The following is a 21825-nucleotide window of genomic DNA, read 5'->3' on the forward strand; positions in this document are numbered from 1 at the left end:
TTTACAAAAATTAAAAATAATATCGAATACCAAAGTGCTAAGCCGGACGAATTAAACAGACACCAATCTAAACCCTCAGCTAAACCACTCCAACCCCAGCCTTATCAACCCATCAACCCTCTTCTTCCCCAAATGGCTGTGAAAAACGGAGGGCTTTGCAGTATGCCTGCAACGTTAACAAATATGGGCTTTGGTGAACCAAAAAGTGTTGCAAGTTCCAAAGTTGAAAACCTTCAGAAAGAATGGCGTGACAGCAACCCATTCTTGTCTGAACTGAGTGGTCAGACATAACATCAGTGCTCACAGGAACTGTGACAACATTGTAGAGAGAACTGATCTTTCAAGTAATCAAACCATTTAGGGCTCTTATAGGTTAACAACAATACTTTCAACTGTGCACAGAAACTTACTAGCAGCCAGTGCGCAGCACTAGGTAGTGGTATAAACTGCTCTCTGCATGACACATTGTTTAATAAATACCTTTTCCAAATATTTGCGTATATTATCATTGCAATATATCTACGATAGGTATCAACAGGAGACACACAAATCTGGCAGTTTGTTTTAATGCATCTTCTGACATTTGGGGGCAATTTTTTTAAAGTGACATTTTTGTGCCTTATTTTATTGTGGACACAATTAATTATGGCTGAAAACAAGAGCATTTAGCTGTCTGACTACTTGATTTCTTGCACAACTCGGACAGTTGGACTCGCTCATTCTCCTCCACAGTGACACTAGTCAGGAAAAATACATGTGCTCCCATGAGTGTAAAAACTGCTGTTGTGGCTGGCCATTGCGAAGTGGGACTTAGAGGGATGGAGTTTCTACCACAGGGTAAGATACAATCTAACTCTGAATGGTTCTGCATCCATTAAAGCAGTGGTTCTCAACCATGGGTATGTGTACCTCTGGGGGTACGCAGAAGTCTTCCAGGGAGTACATCAACTCATCTAGATACTTGCCTAATTTTACAACAGGCTACATAAAAAGCACTAGCAAAGTCAGTATAAACTAACATTTCATATAGACAAGTTATTTATACTGCTCTATATACTATACACTGAAATATAAGAACAATATGTATATTCCAAAGTATTTATTTTATATTTATATGGCAAAAATGAGAAAGTAAGCAATTTTTCAGTAATAGTGAGCTGTGACACTTTTGTACTTTTATGTGTGATTTTGTGAGCAAGTAGTTTTAAAAGTGAGATGTAACTTGGGGGTACATGAGACAAATCAGAGTCCTGAAAGGGGTCCAGAAGTCTGGAAAGGTTGAGAGCCACTGCACTAAAGCTTGATGTAGAGCTCAAGAATTGAAAGAGTGAGGGTCTGCAAAGGCAACTGCATGAAGAAATCTAATTTTATTTCATTTAAAAATAATATGTTTAAATCCTTAGAAATTTGTTGCTTTGAATTAAAAACATTAGAAACTGCAGTGAGAGATCATGCTCTCATTCCTCATGCAGTTTCAATTTTCATTTTGGATTTCCAGCACCCAGCATGGTATTGTTAAAAATGTTTATGCATTAATTTTCTGCTCTGCTTCCAGATCTACAGAAAGATCAAGCCAGAATCAGCAACGCTGAACTATTTTCCCACACCTCCTCATGCCAAGTCCTAAAATATACAATTTAATTCTTTCACCAATTGTTGCAAATTGACCAAAATACTGAGTTTATTTTCTTAGCAGAATTTATCTTTGTTCATCAGGAAGAACCAAACATATGAGGCCTTCATCCTTGGCCTGCCTTAGAGCTCAGGGATGATCACAGTTTTGGCCACACTACTGCTATGCCTTATCAAAATAACTTGTGCTTTCTTGTTCAATCACAGAGCTTCCCCAAGGACTAAACACTTCTACCACTGTTTGTACTTAAGTAAACAGAAACAAGTGGCCTGTTGTAGTATGCACTACCTTTGCTCTCACTGTTCCAATGCAGGGTGGTAAAAATGATTAACTGTTTCTAAGCCCCAGTACTTAAGCCTCTCACTCAAGTTTTTCCTCTGCCACCACCCAGATTGAAATTCAGGAAGCTAGATAGCTTTACCCGCACAGGAGTGCATTGCTCCCTATCAATTTGTCAGCATGAAATGAATTACTCACAGCTTAAAGTATAAATAATCTGTGGATTTTATAAACAAATACTTCTTTTGCTGTTTAATATAAACAATTTGTAGAGTGTACTTTTTTCAAATTCATTTATAGTAAGCCCACTGCACTTGAAAGAAGCCTTTAAAAACAATCATTTGGCCCCACCAGAATAGTGTAATGCTGTAAAACTGTAAAATGTATAAAGTTCAAAAATTCATACCGATGGCATGGGGTATTTTTGTTTGACAATCGTCAAAGTTTTAAATGTAAATTGTAGGGACATATAAACAAAACATACACTGTAATTTCAAAATGGTCCCAAAAGATCGCAATAATATAAATATGTAAATGAAATGTTATACCATAGTGAATTTCAATGACAATCTCCAATCATGTAACTAAAATATCTGAAATTAAAAAACCCACATCCAAAGTCAAACCAGTAGAAATAAATACTGTGGTGTAATGAGTCTACCTGTGTTGTTGTTGTTGTTAGTTTGCAGCGCTGAGTATAAAAATTGCAGCTACTTAGCTTTGTGGAGCTAAATATGACAATGGTGGTTCACATGACCCACTTTCATATATTATCCTCTCAATTCTTTTCTTTAAAAAAATTCTAGCGTCACAAAATTCTAAGCATTTTGATCTGTAAATTTTATCAGAAGTTGAACAGAAAATAATAAAGTTAAGTATATGTTGTGGGATTTTCAAAAGCACCCAGCATGAACCTATCTTTGCTCCCACTGACATCACTTCCCATTGACTTCATTGGGAGCAGAGCTAGGCCCATGCTGAGTGCTTTTGAAAATCCCACCCTTAAAAACCAAAATGTGTATATCTAGAAGTTTTATATTAAGTACTAGTAAGTATGAAAAGTTAAACGTTCCACCTTAAGGAAAGAGATAAATTGTAGTGATAAAAGTATTTCCCAAATTTTTGGTAAAATGAAATGGTCAAATGTTGACACTAAACTGGGAGGAAAGGTAGATATGCTGGAGGGTAGGGATAGGATACAGAGGGACCTAGACAAATTAGAGGACTGGGCCAAAAGAAATCTGATGAGGTTCAACAAGGACAAATGCAGAGTCCTGCACTTAGGATGGAAGAATCCCATGCACCGCTACAGACTAGGGACCGAATGGCTCGGCAGCAGTTCTGCAGAAAAGGACCTAGAGGTTACAGTGGACAAGAAGCTGGATATGAGTCAACAGTGTGCCCTTGTTGCCAAGAAGGCCAACGGCATTTTGGGATGTATATGTAGGGGCATTGCCAGCAGATCGAGGGACGTGATCGTTCCCCTCTATTCGACATTGGTGAGACCTCATCTGGAGTACTGTGTGCAGTTTTGGGTCCCACACTACAAGAAGGATGAGGAAAAATTGGAAAGAGTCCAGCGGAGGGCAACAAAAATGATTAGGGGACTGGATCACATGACTTATGAGAAGAGGCTGAGGGAACTGGGATTGTTTAGTCTGCGGAAGAAAAGAATGAGGGGGGATTTGATAGCTGCTTTCAACTACCTGAAAGGGGGTTCCAAAGAGGATGGATCTAGACTGTTCTCAGTGGGAGCTGATGACAGAACAAGGAGTAATGGTCTCAAGTTGCAGTGGGGGAGGTTTAGGTTGGATATTAGGAAAAACTTTTTCACTAGGAGGGTGGTGAAACACTGGAATGCGTTACCTAGGGAGGTGGTGGAATCTCCTTCCTTAGAAGTTTTTAAGGTCAGGCTTGACGAAGCCTGGCTGGGATGATTTAGTTGGGGATTGGTCCTGCTTTGAGCAGGGGGTTGGACTAGATGACCTCCTGAGGTCCCTTCCAAACCTGATATTCTATGATTCTATGAAATGTTGTTCAAAATAAGGTTTTTAATAACTTGTAGCCCTGCCAAGTGTCATACATATACAGTAATAGTGCTCAGGGATCAAGCAGAATGTTTCCTGCAATTAATTCTCCTGGCCACCGGGCGCCAACATTGACAGGAGGGAGACTCTCTGTCCTGCGCTCTCAGCGCACCCCCTGCTGGAATCCAGGCAGTGTGGAAAATAAGGGGAATCAGCTTTACTCAAATCTAGGGAGCGAGGAGCAGAATAGTGTTCCCAGGCATCTGGTTTTCAACCAGAACGCCCGGTTAAAAAGGGATTCTGGTGGCTCCAGTCACCACTGACCAGGCCATTAAAAATCCAGTCAGCGGCACAGCATGGCTAAGGCGGGCCCCCTGCCTTCCCTGGCTCTGTGCAACTCTTGGAAGCAAGTGGCATGTCCCTGCGGCCCCTAGGGAAGCCTCTGCCCCAGGTCAGAACCCACTCCCGCATCCTAACTCCCTCCCAGACCTCCCACCCCACCTGCACCCAAACTCCTAGCCCCAGGTAGGAACACCCTTCCAGACCCCGCACCCCAAATCCCGTCCCAACACCCTGCCCCAGCCCAGTGAGGGTAGGGGAGAGTGAGCGACGGAGGAAAGGGGGATGGAGTGAGTGGAGGCAGGGTCTCAGAGAAGGGGCAGGGCAGGGGCCTCAGTGAAGGGTCCAGGGCAGGGGGCAGGGAAAGGGTGTTCAGTTTTGTGCAATTAGAAAGTTGGCAACCCTGGACCAGAAGTGGAGAGAGGCTGTTCGTTGCTTCCTCAACGATCTCCCAAAGGCTCTCTCTCACTGCTTCTATGAGATGCAAATAATACGTTTCTGTCTCCCTCGCACCCTAAAATACACACACACACTGAGACAACCTGAAGGGGAAGCACTGTCACACATGGGGCTGTGAAATAGTGGACAGCTACGGACTTGCAAAAAGTACAAAAGTAATTTAGATTTCAGTAGACACCCAGAAAGTGATTAGCAAGGACTAACTGCAACATGTGTGTAACAGTTAATGCAAGGTTTTAAAATGCTAGTTTTGGTTCCAGTAGGCATGCTACTGCAATTCAGTCCATACAGACAGATCTTTCCAGAGTTCTTAAGATGATTACAATAAGGTGTATATACAATAACCCATCTTTGGTTAAACCATGAAGGGATTGCACCCTTACACAGGGCTTAGAGGAAAAGCCTAGCCAGTCAGAACTGCCTTGGTTTTAGGGGCTGACAGTTGTCACCCCTTGGGCAGTTGAAAGGTGGAGCTGACATCTGTGCCTCAAAGAGTGTCAGACATAAGAAGCTCAGATCTTGTATATACAGGCTTTATTGTTGGTTATTTTGTGTGTGTGTGTGTGTGTGGGGAGGGCTGTGTAGCAGTATAACTACACAGCTACAAACCCCCATTGTCAATGCACTGCATTGTTGCTTCTGCAGTGGTGATTTGCAGTGGTTTAACTCCACTGGTGCAAATAAACCCTGTCTAGACGGGGCATAAAGCTTTCAGGAGGACGGGGGTAATCCTTGATGCTTGCAGCTTCATACCAAGTGGAGGGAAGGGGACTGGAGTCAGGAGATTTTCTCTTTTCTCCTCAGTCCCATCCCCCTCAATTCAAGGGAGGACCAGAACTCTGTGGCCACTGTACCCATAGGGAAATTTTATTTGTATGTTTGTTTTAATTAAGCCACCCTGCTGAAAAAGGGATCTATGAGAAATTAATTGCTCCCAAGGAGGAAAATGGCCTTGAGTTGTTTTGGGAGACGTTTGTTGTTTGCTTGCTTCCCACATTTGATTTTAAAGGGTTGACAATCCCTTCCTCAAAGGGTGGAACAGCAACTCTGTTATTATGACATCAACCCTTTATGGCACTCTGACTTTTGCAAATGCTCTGCCAATACACTATAATTTCTGAAACAACCAATGACAACTGCACAACAGAATTACTTTATAATTTTATTTTTCCTCTGTCAGCTATAGCCTATTAGAAACTTGAGAATATGGTTTATTTTCTTTTTATTGTGTCATACTCTATTTGGCCAACACTGATTTTTCCCCCTGTGAAATAACACTATGGCCTCCCTTTCCTTTACAACTCTCCCGGTGCACCTGCAATGTCAATGATGTCAAGAGGAAAGTATGTAGGTCCAGGAATAGTTGGGGAGCCGGAGAGGGGGGCGGTAAACTGCTTCCTGCACAGCAGTCCACATGGTTTCAGTCTGTCATTCAGTGGCTACTTTCATTTTAAAATCTCAGAAATTAAGTGAGGAAATTAAAAGAAAAATAAGCAGAATCATGAAGACTGCCCACCAGATCATAACAATTTTAAGCAACATAAAATCCGGGCGTTAAATAGTTGTGACAATTTACCATTAATGGACAGGGGCTTGTTAATATCATGCTTGATACGCTTGACCTTTTTTGCATCATCAAGACCTAGTTGGATGACATAACAGGCCCTATGCTAGTTCAGATTGTTCCTGCTGGTAACTTGGTACAAAACAAGACTAGAGAAAGGACGGATGACCATGCTTTTTACATCAGTCCTCAGATTCAAGAAAGGGCCGGATCAAAAAGAGGTTCTTTGGGACGTAACTACATGGTAAGGGAGTCCTGGGAACAAAGACCAATGTGGGTATCCTAGAGGCATATGGATCCCACCTAGTGGTGACTGGCTTTCTCCCAGAACCTGATATTGCCATTTCAAAGACTCATGAAGGACTTCCATATCCATACAGATGACACTACTAATGTTAGACCAGGATCTCATGGCTATATGTTTTTCTAATATGAATTCTCTATACTTACTCACGCAGCCAGACTCTTTAAGCTTACTTTTCAGTTTGGTTGTTGAGATGGGGGAGAGGGGGTGTGCAAGGAGATACTTTCCTATTACCTTTACCTACCACCCCCCTTTGAGCTGAGGTTAGAGCCCTTCCAGGAGGGTTCCATACCATACTGAACTGTCCTTAAAGGCTAATTTATTTTTAGAATGCTATCTTGGCTTGTGGCAGCAAGCCACTGGACCAGGATTCTCACAGGATATTTCAACCATTTGCTTTCCAAATGCACTGGCTCCTACAAGCCTCTGTCCTCTGCACCACCCTCAGTCTCCTGGTCTATTTTAGGGCAAAATCTGACTCCTCCTGTCACACAAATAGGCTACCCCTAAATCTTATTGCTTCTTTCTGCACAATGTTTTAAATTTTCCTTTCTTTTCCAATGGCGAAAACACCTGGGGACATGCTTATCTCCAAATTTGACTGCTGCCTCCTCTCTGACCTCCCTAATACTTATGTTGTTCCCACCTAATTCACTAAAAACGTAGCAGTCAATATGCTTTACCTTGTCTGTTGATCAGACAGCATTAGTTCTCTGTTTAAGTCATTCTGCAGGCTTCCTCCTGCTAATTCTATCAAATTTAATCTTCTCATCCTTCAAGTTCCTACCCAACAAAGCTTCACCCTATATCTCAGGCTTCATCTTCTACCATTTTCCCCCTCACTCCCTTCATTCCACAATGCCACCAGCCTAAATGTCCTTTCATTTTGTCCCATTCATGTCTTTGTGCCTTCTTCCATGTTGCCCCATGTGCATGGAATAGAATCTAATCCCAATTGCTTAGGCAACTGGACTTGAATTTAGGGCATGTGCACGGTATACTCATCTCTGCCAGTAACATGCTGCATGGTCCCAGACAGGTTATTTTTTCTGACTGTGCCTCTCTTTTCCCTCTCATCCTTTGATTGCCACGTTTAGATGGTAAACTCCTTACAGCAAGGCCTATCTTTAACAACGTGTCTGTACAGTCTCTAGCACAATTATATTTTTCTTTGTAAAGTGCTTTGAGATCCTTGTTTGGAAAGTACTGTATAAATTAAGTATTCTCTTATGAATCACTATCAGTAAGCTAGGATTAAGATCACAGGATTGAATGTAATACACTGACATTCTGACACATACATTTAAATTTATTTTAACATACAATAGATATACTTTTGCTTTGCTGGTAATTCACAGGTTAGATTTAGTTTACCGCTATAATATCCTCATGATCTCTCAGAATTAGAATTTCAGAGGTATGCAAAAGCAAAACTTTTTACTTCACACAACCTGCAACTTTATCGAAATACAAGCATTAAAATCATCGCTCTGTGTGATGATGCAATGCACATTGGAAAGGAGGACAGAAACTGCGTAGTTTGCCTGATGCTTCAGTGATGCTGTAATAAGCTTTTAACTGAGAAATCAAACACTGAGCACAAATACTGGCTTTAAGTACTGTACTGAATAGCTGACTGAGATGATGTGCTGAATCTCAGAAAGGAAAATTATTGACTGCATTTTCTGGTATCATCCTTTGTTAGCTAATTCACCATGCTACACTTAGGTTCAGGTCAAGACATAAATCTTGTTTGGCTAGAGCTCGACATTTTCTTGAGAGCAGGAGAAAAAAACTGAAATGAAATAAATGATTCAACAAAATTTTCAAGGGGAAACGATACAGTACCTTCACTTGGATCCATCATACCACAACCACCTTAGCCACAAATTGATTTTAAAAATTACTAAATCAGTTTCACGTAATTGTCTGGGTACAGCAAGTACTCCAATTCTTACATACTGCTGTTAATATAAAGAAAAGAGGGTGCAAAACATATAGTTATTTATAATGGCGGTGGTGCTTATTGTTTTTAACAGCAAGGGATTTAATGTCAGTAGCTGATGAACTGATATTGTAGCCATTGTAGCCATAATGTTTTGTCACTTTTATTGTTCATCTTAACTTTTGTACCCTGTCTACATTTTGCATGGTAGAGCATACATAACAAACTAACGTATCAATAAAAATGAAACCCAAGCAACTCCAGTAACCTAAGGCAAATACTGCAGTGGAACTAGATTAACAAGAGGAATTCCAACTCCATCCTTTTAATGACAGTAATCTCGCTAATTCTATGTGAAATGGATGTGAAAAAGTGGGCAGTGCCAGTCACCACCTCCAATTCCTCCCAGTCGCCAACTACCCTAAAATTAACACGTTGACAATCTGTACAGGGTTAAAGCAATTTTGGTCACAACTTTATTCAACAGAACTCCAGAATTCAAACTAACTGGCTAACCCTGTTCCCACAAATTTGTCATAAAGGCCTGCTCTACGAACAGCCAAGCTTATCCAAAAAATGGGAAACTGTCTCTCCAGAACTGTACTTCGCATACTCTCATGTCTGTGGAAAGAACCAGGTACTTCATACATGCAGCACGGCACAGGATTATCCTTATCCCATGTTTACCACTATCTCCTTGACCCATCAATATACCCATGAGCTGGGTTTATAGCAGGTCAGCTAATTATTTAACCGGCTGACCTTAACAACCACATTGATGCAAAGTCACAACTCCCATGACTTTCCAAGTGCATAGCCTTCACTTGCCATGAGAATTATTATACCAGCTCAGTGACAACTGCCTGAAAGGCATCACAATCATAAAATAGACTCAGCAGATGCACCCATGAAGGTGAAAAACCTGCCTTGATTCAGCCAGTATGGTGGGGAAGAAAATTCTTCTCCATGCCCAAATATGGCTATCAGTACAACCTGTGCAAGAGACTCAGACCAGGCAGCAAACTAAAGACAAAAATTCACCTGGCCCTAGCCCCAGAAAAAACATCTTGGCCACCCACCATCACCTTTATAATTCTGCACCTGAAAAACTCCTTCATATTCTGTTTTAAAAAACACCTAAATATAATTTTCTTACGCTTATAGTTAGGGCCCTACCAAATTCACGGCCATGAAAAACGCATCACAGACCATGAAATCAGGTCTCCCCCCATGAAATCTAGTCTTTTGTGTACATTTATCCTATCCTCTACAGATTTCATGGGGGAAACAGTGTTTCTCAAATTCGGGGTCCTGACCCTTAAGGTAGTTGCGGGGGGCAGGTCACAAGTTGCGGGGGGCAGGTCACAAGGTTATTTGGGGGGGGAGGGGTTTGTGGTATTGCAACCCTTACTTCTGCGCTGCCTTCAGAGCTGGGTGGCCAGAGAGCGGTGGCTGTTGGCTGGGCGCCCAGCTCTGAAGGCAGTGCCCCACCAGCAGCAGCGCAGAAGTAAGCATGACAATACCATACCATGCCACCCTTTATTTCTGTGCTGCTGCTTTCAGAGCTGGGCGGCCAAAGAGGGGTGGCTGCTGACTGAGGGCCCAGCTCTGCAGGCATCAGTGCAGAAATAAGGGTGGCAATACCATACCATGCCATCCTTACTTCTGTGCTGCTGCTCTGCCTTCAGCGCGGGGCTCCTTGCCAGCAGCCGCCACTCTCCAACTACCCAGCTCTGAAGGCAGCGCCACCGCCAGCAGCTGCACAGAAGTAGGATTAGCAATACCACAACCCCCCCTACAATAACCTTGCGTCTCCCCAACAACTCCTTATTGTATCAGGACCCCTACAATTACAACACCGTGAAATTTCACATTTAAATATCTGAAATGGTGACATTTACTATTTTTAAAATCCTACGACTGTGAAATTAACCAAAAGAGACTGTGAATTTGGTAGAGGCCTACTTATAGTTTAAAAGAATCAAGATTCATCTAATGGCAGTGAGCTTGTTATATAATTAATATGGCAGCAATATTGTAACCATTTTCCTTCCTTCCTCCTCCTGGTTTCCACAAATATAGAGTATTACATGTTTAGAGGATTATAATCATAACTACAGTATATAGGAATACTGTTACTCTTATTTTATCTTTGTGATTCTTAATTGGTCACTTGCCACATTTTGCAGATTGTCCTTCATAGGATTTTTTTTCCCAGAAACACTTACCTCTGTAGTGGTTCCAAAGTCAGCAGATGGGCTATATGTGCTGGTATCTGGTGGAGCTGTCCCAATACTACTTTTAATTGGAGAGGTAGGAGGAGCAGGCCCTGTCATGGAATCCGCGTAAACAGAAGATTGATACAGCATACCTCTCTTCTGAATCTTATTCCAGACTTTGCTCATGATGTCAGCCAGTTCATACAGAAGTTGTACCTAAAGAAGAAAAAATAGATGAAGTTCTTCATAATTAGGTGTAGGAAAATCCATCACAACCATCAAAATCCTCCAGTGAGATTTAAACTACATATCAGAGCTCAATTTTTACAATGCATAACATCCTAATAAGAGACTATACTGCTATAAAATGAATTAACAACAATTGCAACATAGTGGTTTCACTCAGAAAGCACTGCTTGTCTAAACATATAGTAGAAAATCAAACTACAATACGTAGTTCATAAAAATATAAGTCATAAATCTGGTCTTGTAAAATTTTCATTAGTAAAAGTTTTAGCAATAAAAAAATCCTATCAATCTAACTTCTGGATTATTTCACACAGAGAGATACTGACTGCCCTTTTAGTTGATTCTTATGAAAAGGCAAACTCACAAGAAAAAAGGAATATGAATGTTATAAAGTATAAACAATGTAAGAGAGACTCCTTTTTAACAGTACTAAAATGATGATTCCACGCTACACATGAAACTGTTCTATATACGCAGAAAGAACATCCACTATCCAACTCAATAGCCTCCTGGGATATGTCATTCCCATATTCAGAAAACATACTGTTTAACTTGCACATTGTTTGACTCAGTTCTTAGATATTTACACAAGCTTTCGTAAATAAGCATTAATCATGACATTTGTATGACAACACATTGCCATATACTATATAAAACAAGTCCAGAGAATACTGCAAACAATACATAAGCAGATCCACAGCTGGATACCATACCCAGCTGCCATTATAAAAAATTCTTATATTTATAAGAAATTTCAGCCTCAGGACACATCCAGGCTACGAAGCTGGCTTCTTATGTGGGCAGAACAGATGCAGGAAAACATTGTTGTCAATCTATATTTGATATAAAACAGTACTTGATTTTCTGCATGTGAATGTGTGATGAAGTCTCAAAGATTATGCTACAGTTACTTCTTAAGAGGTGAAGTGCTGGAGTTTTATAAAAAGCTTCTTAATTCATTTGGATTTTTCTTTTGAAGATTCAAGACTTACAATGAGCAGGTCATATAACTTTTTGACACACAGTTTTTTGTTAACAGTAGATGAATTCCATTTATGTCTCCCTACATTAAGAGTAATAATCAAACAATGATTTTTTTTCTGTCTATAGCAGAAATTTATTTTTGTAAAGTTTATCTTTGATATTCTGTGATACTTATTTAATTATTACTTTAATTACTGTAACTAACCACAATCATTAAACAGTGTTATTTAAAAACTATTACATTCAGATTTTCATACTTGTTTCCACATAACTGAAAATAACACACTTCAGACTGATTAAGTTGTATATTATTAACTGGGGCTGACTCTACACTAGCAAAAGAAACAACAAAACTTTCCAATTTTAAAAATGAATGATCTGATAACATGAGTGATAGTTTAATCATTTCTGGGAGTTTAGTGGGATACTTAGACAGGCCCAAACAGTACATTCTTGGAAATTCCCCCCCAAAAATTTAAAAAATGGTTGTTCAAGAGAGTAGTGGATAGTTTAAGGAACTGGTGCCCTACGAAAGCAGGATTTCTGACAATTTCAGTACCCCATTGCTCATAAGAAAGGCAGAAGCAGAGAGCGTGAAGGGATGGGTGTCATTGCCATGTGCATGTCCACCATCACAAATAATCCAGTGAAGAAATTTGTTACCAGAGTGTCCCCGATCTGAGAAGTTGGAAACAGAGTTTCAACTTTCACTAAGGCTAAGAGTTCTTTCCCATATTAACAGGATATTATATTAAATGGAGTTGGTTGGTGTAAGTATATAAAACTATCTCAGCAGGTGACATCTATGTCAGCAGTCAGAGACTGGGTCACAATGAACAAAATTGCTAAAATTAGGGACCAGAAGGAAATACGTCTTTCAGATTAAAAAGAAAATCTAAGTTCTGTTAGGTGAGAGAAAATATTTTTCAAGAATATATATATGAAAATAGAAAAAATACTCAACTTTCATGCAAAAAAGAGACATAACCCCAAAGTTATATTAGAATCCAACTCTGCAGAGAGCATGGTGAAGCTGCATTTTAATTTGCTGATATTTTGAAATACAGTTTATTACATTTCAGTGGCTTCTGTTTCTTAAAAAGGAAGTGTTTTTTATTTACCTTGCTGGTGGCAACTTTTGCAAGGGAACTGTTTGAGCATTCCCACATATTGTTAATAATTAAAGAAGGGCCAACATCAGTGTGAAGTCTCCTTTTGTTCCTAGCATTGGCAATACTTTTTAAACTTTGCGGTAGATATATAATTATCATTAGGTTCAGTAATCTCTTCAAAATTAGAAATAAATTGATGATTAACGAAGAGTAACTGCTAGCGGTTGTTGAGCTAATCAGTTTCTTTCTCAAAAATAAATCAAAACACCTAACTTTACTCAGAATTAATTAATTATGCATGATATGGAAATTCAACAGATTTCAGGTATTTCATGTTTTTAGAATAATTTGTTAGTTTTTTTCATTTTGTTTTCAACTTTGTGCTAAGAGTCAAACCCTGATGACATTATTCATGGAAAACTCCAATTGGTTTCAAGGGAATAAGAATATCAGAATTTAGCCTCAAATCAATACATAGTAATTCAATAGTAAAACACTTAGTCCTTTGTTAACATCTAACAAATATGATAATTTAAGGCTGCCATCCACAGACAAAATATAGTCTGCCATTCTAAAGAATCAGGTTTCTTGGTTATCCTACTGTGAATTTATAGGTATCAGATGCTATTTATGTAATTTTATTTTCCATCTTCTATTCTTGAACATCTGGTAAAAAAAATTCAAAATCTGATGTTTATGACTTTTGCTTAAATAAAGCCGGGAAAGCGGGCAACCCCCAAGGCCCTTCACTAAACACAAATAAATTGTTAGTCCCTTTTGGTTTCATTTTGTATAGCATTTAAAAATATTAGTAAGTGAATGAATAACATCATAGGTTATAGAAACACTGTCCATGACAGCAGGATTTAATGATCAGATTTTCCATTATACATATTTATTTTCAAGATCTGATTAACTCCACTTTAAGTATTACTTGTGGAGTAAAACTTAGCAACCAAAGGTTTAAGACCCAGGCTATGTCTACACTTGGAGCTAGGGGTGTGATTCCTAGCTCACGCAGACATACTTATGCTAGCTCTCATTGAGCTCATGCATTAAAAATAGTACAGTCACAGTAGCACAGGCAGCTGTGAACAGTTGCACGGGCTAGCCGTCTCAAGTACAAACCTGCCTGGACTCCATGGGAATGACACCCCCAACTCCAAGTGTAGATGCAGCATAAAAGTAAATATTTTCACCAATTTTGAAAAGCAATCACTTTGAGAATATTTTGGTTTCAGGGCTACAGACACCAGTGCTGTGTTTTGAGTTGTTTTCTGGAACCCTATGACTCAAAACCAGATTAATTTATTTAAACTGACACAATAACACACTAATGGAATCAAGGTAAGTGATTAGAGCAGGGGTGGGCAAACTGCAGCCCGTGGGCTGCATTCGGCCCATCAGGCCTTTTAATTCGGCCCTCGAGCTCCAGCCGGGGAGCTGGGTCGGGGGTTTGCCGCGCGGCTCCTACACATAGGGGCAGCCAGGTTTCTCTCCGCATTCTGCCCCCACCCCAAGCGTCACTTCCCACAGCTCCCACTGGCCGGGAACTGTGGCCAAAGGGAGCTGCAGGGACGGCGCCTGCGGACAGGGCAGCACACAGAGCCGCCTGGCCGGTGCTGCGCCTCCGTGTTGGAGTCATAGAGGGGCATGCCGCTGCTTCCGGGAGCTGCAGGGGTGGCACCTGCAGATGGGACAGCACGCAGAGCCACCTGGCTGCACCTCCACATACGAGCTGGAGGAGGGACATGCCGCTGCTTCCGGGAGCTGCTTGAGATAAGTGCTGCCCGAATCCTGACCCCTGAATCCCCCCTGCCCCCAGCCCCCCTACCCAAGCACTCTCCTGCACCCCAAACTCTTCATCCCCAGCCCCACCCCAGAGCCCGCAACCCCTCCCACCAATTTCGTGAGCATTCATAGTCTGCCATACAATTTTTATATCCAGATGTGCCCCTCAGGCCAAAAAGTTTGCCTGGATTAGAGCCTCTGAAAGTTTAGGAAAAAGGAATTAAAAGTGACCAGATTATTTGCTTTAAAAAAAGTTGTTTTAGGATATTGAGTGCATGGCATGGCAACAAAATTAAGAAATTAACACTACAGTGGCTTTTGTGAATCATTTATGACCTATAAGGTCTACAGTCTGAAGGTCAGAGCAGCATGAAAGCCTGAGCCACAATCACCATCATGTGAGTGGGTATAATTCTGTTTAAGTCAGTATTATGAAGATGAATATGGAATAAGGCAGACTCCAAAGGATGTAAAATTGTGCAATATTATTCCATACAAAAATATGTAAAAATATTGTTAAGGTTGCAAAGTGAAGCTCTCAAAAGTCTTGAAATGCCAAAATTAAAGTTGTCTGCACTTCATTATTCTGCCTCTTTCTGAATATGCCTTTACAGCATCATATTCATTGTGCAGCCTGGATGGATCTTGTTCAGTTGTGGCTGCTGTTCAATGTTTAATTTTTATCCTTATTGTTCAGTGTGTGATCCCCTGCCAATTTCATCACACATCATCCAACCTACACACTTTGAACCCTAGTCTCATCCATTGCATAAAGTGGAGGGCATGTAGTGAATGAGGCAGAGTCTATAATGTGGGCTTGGAGAATGTGCAGTGAATGGGGTAGGGGACCACATATTGAGGATAAAATAAATAAATTCAGAACATTTGCCTTGCACACAGACCATCATCCAATATGTGCACTAAATGAAGCAATGGGGAAAAAAGAGCATTTGATTAAAGAACACATTGTTATGCATGTGCACAAGTGACAATGTAAAGATTACCCCAGCAACCACAACTTTATCATTTCCAGACTTAGGCCCTGATCCGGCAAATCTTTATATATATAAGAGTAAGTGTTTATGAGATGGGGACTTATAAAAAATGGGTACCTACCTTATACAGTAACTGGAGTTCTTCATAATGAGTGGTCCCTGTGTGTATTCCACTCAAGGTGTGTATGCAACTGTGGCGCCTGAGACCAAAATATTTTTGTTAGCAGTGTCCCTACTCCTTGTGCTCCAAGCTGAGGATTTAAGGGCAGTGCAGACAACCACTCTCCAGTTCCTCTTCTACCAGGAATATTCTAAGGATAAGGATCCAAAGCTCAAGGGAAGGAGAGGTGGTGGTGGAATACACATAAGGTATGTTGACACTGCGGTTCGGAGCAAGCCTCCCATCTTGAGTAAACAGACTCATGCTAGTGGGGTTTAACCTAGTACGCTAAAAATAGCAGTGTGGACATTGCATCACTGATAGAGGCTCAGGCTAGCTACCCAAGATTGGATCTAGGGGGTAGGCTGGGCTTGAGCTCAGGTGGCTAGCCTGAGCCTCTGATGGTACAGCAACATCCACACACCTATTTTTAGTGAACCAGCACAAGCCCCACTAATGTCTCCCCTGACTGGGAGGTTCACCCCAGCTGCAGCATAGACACACCCATACGGACCACACATCCCGAAGAACTCCAATTACTGTACAACGTAGTAATCATTCTTTCTTTCTTTCTCAAGTCGTGGTTGCTACATGTATTTCACTCAAGATGACTCACAAGCATTATTCACTAAGAAGGAGGGTGCAAGCAACTTGACTGTACCCCCCGACTGAAGAAATACTTTGCCAAAGGGCTGTCGAAGCTGGCACCAAGGCACAATGTCTCACAAAGCTAACATTGCTGCCCTACATATCTTGAGAACAGGGACATGTTGTAGGAAAGCTACAGAGGCTGCCTGAACCCTAGTGAAATGTACCCTCCCATCTTGTGGGGGAAGATTGCAGTCTATTTATAGCAAAGCAAGATGTAGCCCAAAATCCATGTAGAAAGCCTCCATGAGGAGACAGCTTCTCCTCCCATACATTCAGCCAAGGAGACAAATAGTTTAGGGGATTTCCTGATGAACGTTGTTCTCTCTAGGTAGGAAGCTCAGGCTCATTGGACATCCAAAGTGTGCAGCTTCATGGTTTTCTTTCTGACATGTGGCTTTGGGTATAAGACAGGTAAAGAGGATGACATGGTTTAGGTGGAACTCTGAGCTCACCTTTGGAACAAACTTGGGATGTAATCTTAAGGAAAACGTTATCCTTATGGAAGACTGCATATAGAGGGTCTGCCATAAGGGCTCCCAGTTCTTCCACTCTCCTTGTTGAGATAATTGTGACAAGAAAGGCAATTTTCATGGATAGATGACTGAAAGCATATGAGGACAAAGGTTCAAATGGGGGATTTGTTAATGCAAATAGAACTAGATTGCCATCCCATACTGGGGCTGGTTTCAGTACTGGAGAAATGACTCTGAAAAGGCCTTTAAATAACCACATGGAGACCAGATGGGTGACGATTGCATAGTTGTTCACTGGGGTTGAAAGGCAGTAATAGCTGCTAAGTGTACCTGAAAGGAACTGAACGACAATCCAAACATTTTCAGAGAAAGGAAATAGTCCAACATAGTTGGGATCTCCCCGAACCCTCTGGGGATCACTGATGATGCTGACACCATGTGGAAAATTTCTTTCATTTTGCTGTATAGCATTTGGTCACAAAGTACCTTGGGATATGTGCTCATCTAGGTGGGCTCCCCCAACCTAACAGAGAGGCATCTGTAATCAACTTTTGGTGGGTGGAGGAGAGATGAACAGAATCCCTACATATATTGTCTCCATATTTTTCCAGTAGGTGAGTGAGGCTAGTATCCTGTTGGGGAGCAAAATCAACTTGTTTAGACTGTGTCTGTCTGGGACAGAGGCTGTCTGTAACCAAGCCTGAAGACATTGAAGATAAAGTTTCCCACAAGGTCTCTCATATGTACATGAAAAAATGTGGCTTAAGAGGGTGAGACAGGATCTCACTATTGTTTGGGGGCTCCCGCAGAATTGATATGATGAGCATCATCATAGCCTGGAACCAGTCATGAATTAGGTATGTCCTGGCAGTATCTGAGTGCAGAGTTGTTCCAATAGAGTCTATAGTCTGTATGGGGTTATAGTGGACTTTTCTGCACTTACTCAGAGTCCTAATTATTGTAAAAGGCCAAGTAAGGATAGAGTTGCTACCTGAACTTCCTAGCATGACTTCCCTGTGAGCAACCAGTTGTCCTGGTAAGGGAACACTAACATGTCCTCATGACACAGGTGCAGAAACTCTCCTGATAATACCTTCGTGAACTCTCTCAGGTTATGTCTGCACTGCAATTAAAAACCTGCAGTGTAGACTTCCAGGCTCAGGCTGGATCCTAAACTCTAGGACCCTGTGAGGTGGGAGGTTCTAGATAAGTGGCAGGAACTGTCTGCAAGCCTCATATACTCTCCCCACCTCGCAGGATCCTAGTTTTGGTCAGGCAGTGGTTCTCAGTACCAGCGATTCCTTCTCCAGGTCGATCAGTACCATCAGTGCTGGAGGCATCCAATTACTCCTTTCCCTCACTAGTACCAAGGACAGTCCCAGTACTGCTACTTCAGTAGACAGCAGCCTCTGAACCTTTTTGGTTTTCAGTGCTGAGGGATGAGTACTCAACTCCTGACACACCCGTACTGGAATGCATAGCCTTACTTGACTGAGTGGGTCAGGTAAAAAGTCCTTTTCTTTGAGGATTTAGAAGTGGGTTTCTCACATATGTTGTTGTGGAGGTGTTCATTCTTATCCTCTTCGTGTTTCCCATTTTCTGTTAGAGTTCTTAACTCTGCTTACAGGGGTCCTGGAGCCGGAGACAACCGTGTTCAAAAGGGCACAGGCTGGGGTTGGACTCTTGTCTCATCAAGCAATCCATCAGGAATGTTTGAAGTCTGAACTCACAGGATTGATGAGTTTGGCGACTGAAAGTCTCACAGATGCTACAGTTGGAGGGAATATGTGGTTTTCTGAGGCAACAGAAATATACGTCAGGGCTGTAACTGGCCATGAGGGTCCAAAGACAAAGGACCCAGTTCTTGAAACCTGGGGCTGTGGGCATGCTAGGTACCCAGTACCCAGAGATGGAGGGCACCCACGAAGCTCTGTAAGAGGCTTAGCTAAAACTAAAACTAAGCTAACAAAGTTCTATTTGCAACTATTTAAAACTAATAAAACAAAGAACACCAAGTAAAGCTACAGACACTAGAGAAGTTCCACCTCAGACCACAGGTGGAAGAAAGGAACTGGAGAGGTGGTCAGTCCCCACCATGCCTTATACTCTTGACTGGGAGTATGGACAGTAGGGTGCATTTGCAAAGCAATGCACATTGTAAACAAAACATTTTCCAGTCTCAGGTGCATGGGGCACATGCACTCCATGAATGGAACACACACAGAGGCACCCACTTGAAGAACCACCTTTGGCAAAACAAAAAAGCAAAAAAATCTGCAGGAGTAAAAAGAATGCAGGCAGAAGTCCAGTAGTAGAGAGGAGGCTATCTAGTTTATTGCAATGAATGCAGCATGTAAGATTACCTGCCTTGTGGGTAGGTAGCTTATGCGTGCATTAGGCACAAGCAACTCATGGCCCTCAAAGGCCGAGTATGGGCTCTTGAGACCAGAGTGGCTGAACTGGAGGAACCAAGGTACACAAAGAGGTACATAGATGAGACTTTTCGGGACACAGTAAAGTGGCCCCACCTCCAGTCTGACAGCCTCTGTGCTGTCAAGGAGGATGAAAGTTTCAGGGAAGGAGAACATCAAATTGGAGTGGAGGGAAACGATCCCATAGTTGAGACCCTCCTTCCAGATGATGTCATGGTATTCTCTCACACTGAGGATACCCCTCTGGGGGGAAGGAATCCCAGTTGTTAGGAAGAGAATGTTAATAGTAATGGAGGATTTGATTATTAGAAATACAGATAACTGGTTTGTGATGATTGGGAGAATCGCATGATGAATTGCCAGCCAGATGCAAAGATTGCGGACCTTCGAAGATATCTAAACAGACATGTGCAGTGCTGGGTAGGAGCCGATGGTTGTGGTATAGACAGGTACCAACGACATAGGGAAAATTGGAGGAGATGTCCTGGAGGCCAAATTTAAGCTGTGAGGTAATAGATTGATGTCCAAGACCTCCATGGTAGCATTCTCTGAAATGCTTGCAGTTCCACACGCAGGGCCAGTTAGACAGCTAGAACTGCAGGGTCTCAATGGATGGATGACACAATGGTGTAGGGAGGAGCGTTTTAGGTTTATTAGGAACTGGGAATCCTTTTAGGAAAAGAGGAGCCTATGCTGGAATGATGGGCTCCACCTAAACCAAGACTGCTGGCATGTAAAATTGAAAAGGATTGTAGAGAAGTTTTTAAACTATGGGCTGGAGAAGGCTGACAGGTTCGGAGGAGCATATGGTTTGGTCAGAGGCAATCCTTAGGGGAAGATCTACTAATGAACTATTAACGGGGTTTCTCTATATCCTAGTGAAGAGGAGAGGATAGAAGTTGATAAAGTACAGCTAGGAGCTGAAGAGAAACAGTGCAACGAAAAAGAGTCCCATTCAATTACACCACATGAAGGCAGACAAGTAAATATTGACAAATTTCATAAGTGCTTGCATACAAATGAAAGAAGTCTAAATACTAAGCCCTGGTCTACACTACGAGTTTAGGTCGAATTTAGCAGCGTTAGATCTATTTAACCCTGCACCTGTCCACATGACAAAGCCATTTTTGTCAATTTAAAGGGCTCTTAAAATTGATTTCTGTATTCCTCCCCCATGAGGGGATTAGCACTGAAATTGACATCACCAGGTCGAATTTGGAGTAGTGTGGACACAATTCGATGGGTAGGAGTACTTGTGGCACTTTAGAGACTAACCAATTTATTTGAGCATAAGCTTTCGTGAGCTACAGCTCACTTCATCGGATGCATACTGTGGAAACTGCAGAAGACATTATATACACAGAGACCATGAAACAATACCTCCTCCCACCCCACTCTCCTGCTGGTAATAGCTTATCTAAAGTGATCACTCTCCTTACAATGTGTATGATAATCAAGTTACACATTGTAAGGAGAGTGATCACTTTAGATAAGCTATTACTAGCAGGAGAGTGGGATGGGAGGAGGTATTGTTTCATGGTCTCTGTGTATATAATGTCTTCTGCAGTTTCCACAGTATGCATCCGATGAAGTGAGCTGTAGCTCACGAAAGCTTATGCTCAAATAAATTGGTTAGTCTCTAAGGTGCCACAAGTCCTCCTTTTCTTTTTGCGAATACAGACTAACACGGCTGTTACTCTGAAACCTGAATTCGATGGGTATTGGCCTCTGGGAGTTATACCAGAGTGTTCCATTGTGACTGCTCTGGACAGCACTTTCAACTCAGATGCACTAGCCAGGTACACAGGTAAAGCACCGGGAACTTTTGAATTTCATTTCCTGTTTGGCCAGCGTGGCGTGACCATGCAGTCCCAGAATCACAAAAGAGCTCCAGCATGGACCGAACGGGAGGTACTGGATCTGATCACTGTATGGGGAGACCAATCCATGTTATCAGAACTCCGTTCCAAAAGACAAAATGCCAAAATATTTGAAAAAAATCTCCAAGGGAATGAAGGACAGAGGCTGTAACAGGGACCAGCAGCAGTGCCGCATGAAAATTAAGGAGTTCAGGCAAGGCTGCCAAAAAACCAAACAGGCAAACGGCCACTCTGGGTCAGAACCCCAGACATGCGGCTTCTATTATGAGCTGCATGCAATTCTAGGTGGTGCCCCTACCACTACCCCACCCCGTACGTGGACTCCTGCA

The 21825-nt window shown here is 41.8% G+C and overlaps 1 protein-coding gene across 16 annotated transcripts in view; it reads right to left on the reverse strand.

Moving 5' to 3' along the window:
• The window catches only part of VPS13B (vacuolar protein sorting 13 homolog B), a 914031-nt gene that overhangs the window by 354807 nt on the left and 537399 nt on the right, over window positions 1-21825 (reverse strand). For all 16 annotated transcript variants that reach the window (XM_037892217.2, XM_037892214.2, XM_027818377.3 and 13 more), the window contains exon 25: window positions 10779-10985. In XM_037892217.2, the coding sequence (XP_037748145.1) occupies window positions 10779-10985 (207 nt within the window). The remainder of the gene's footprint in view (window positions 1-10778; window positions 10986-21825) is intronic.

Source organism: Chelonia mydas, chromosome 2 (assembly GCF_015237465.2).
Source record: "Chelonia mydas isolate rCheMyd1 chromosome 2, rCheMyd1.pri.v2, whole genome shotgun sequence".
Taxonomy (NCBI): domain Eukaryota; kingdom Metazoa; phylum Chordata; order Testudines; family Cheloniidae; genus Chelonia; species Chelonia mydas.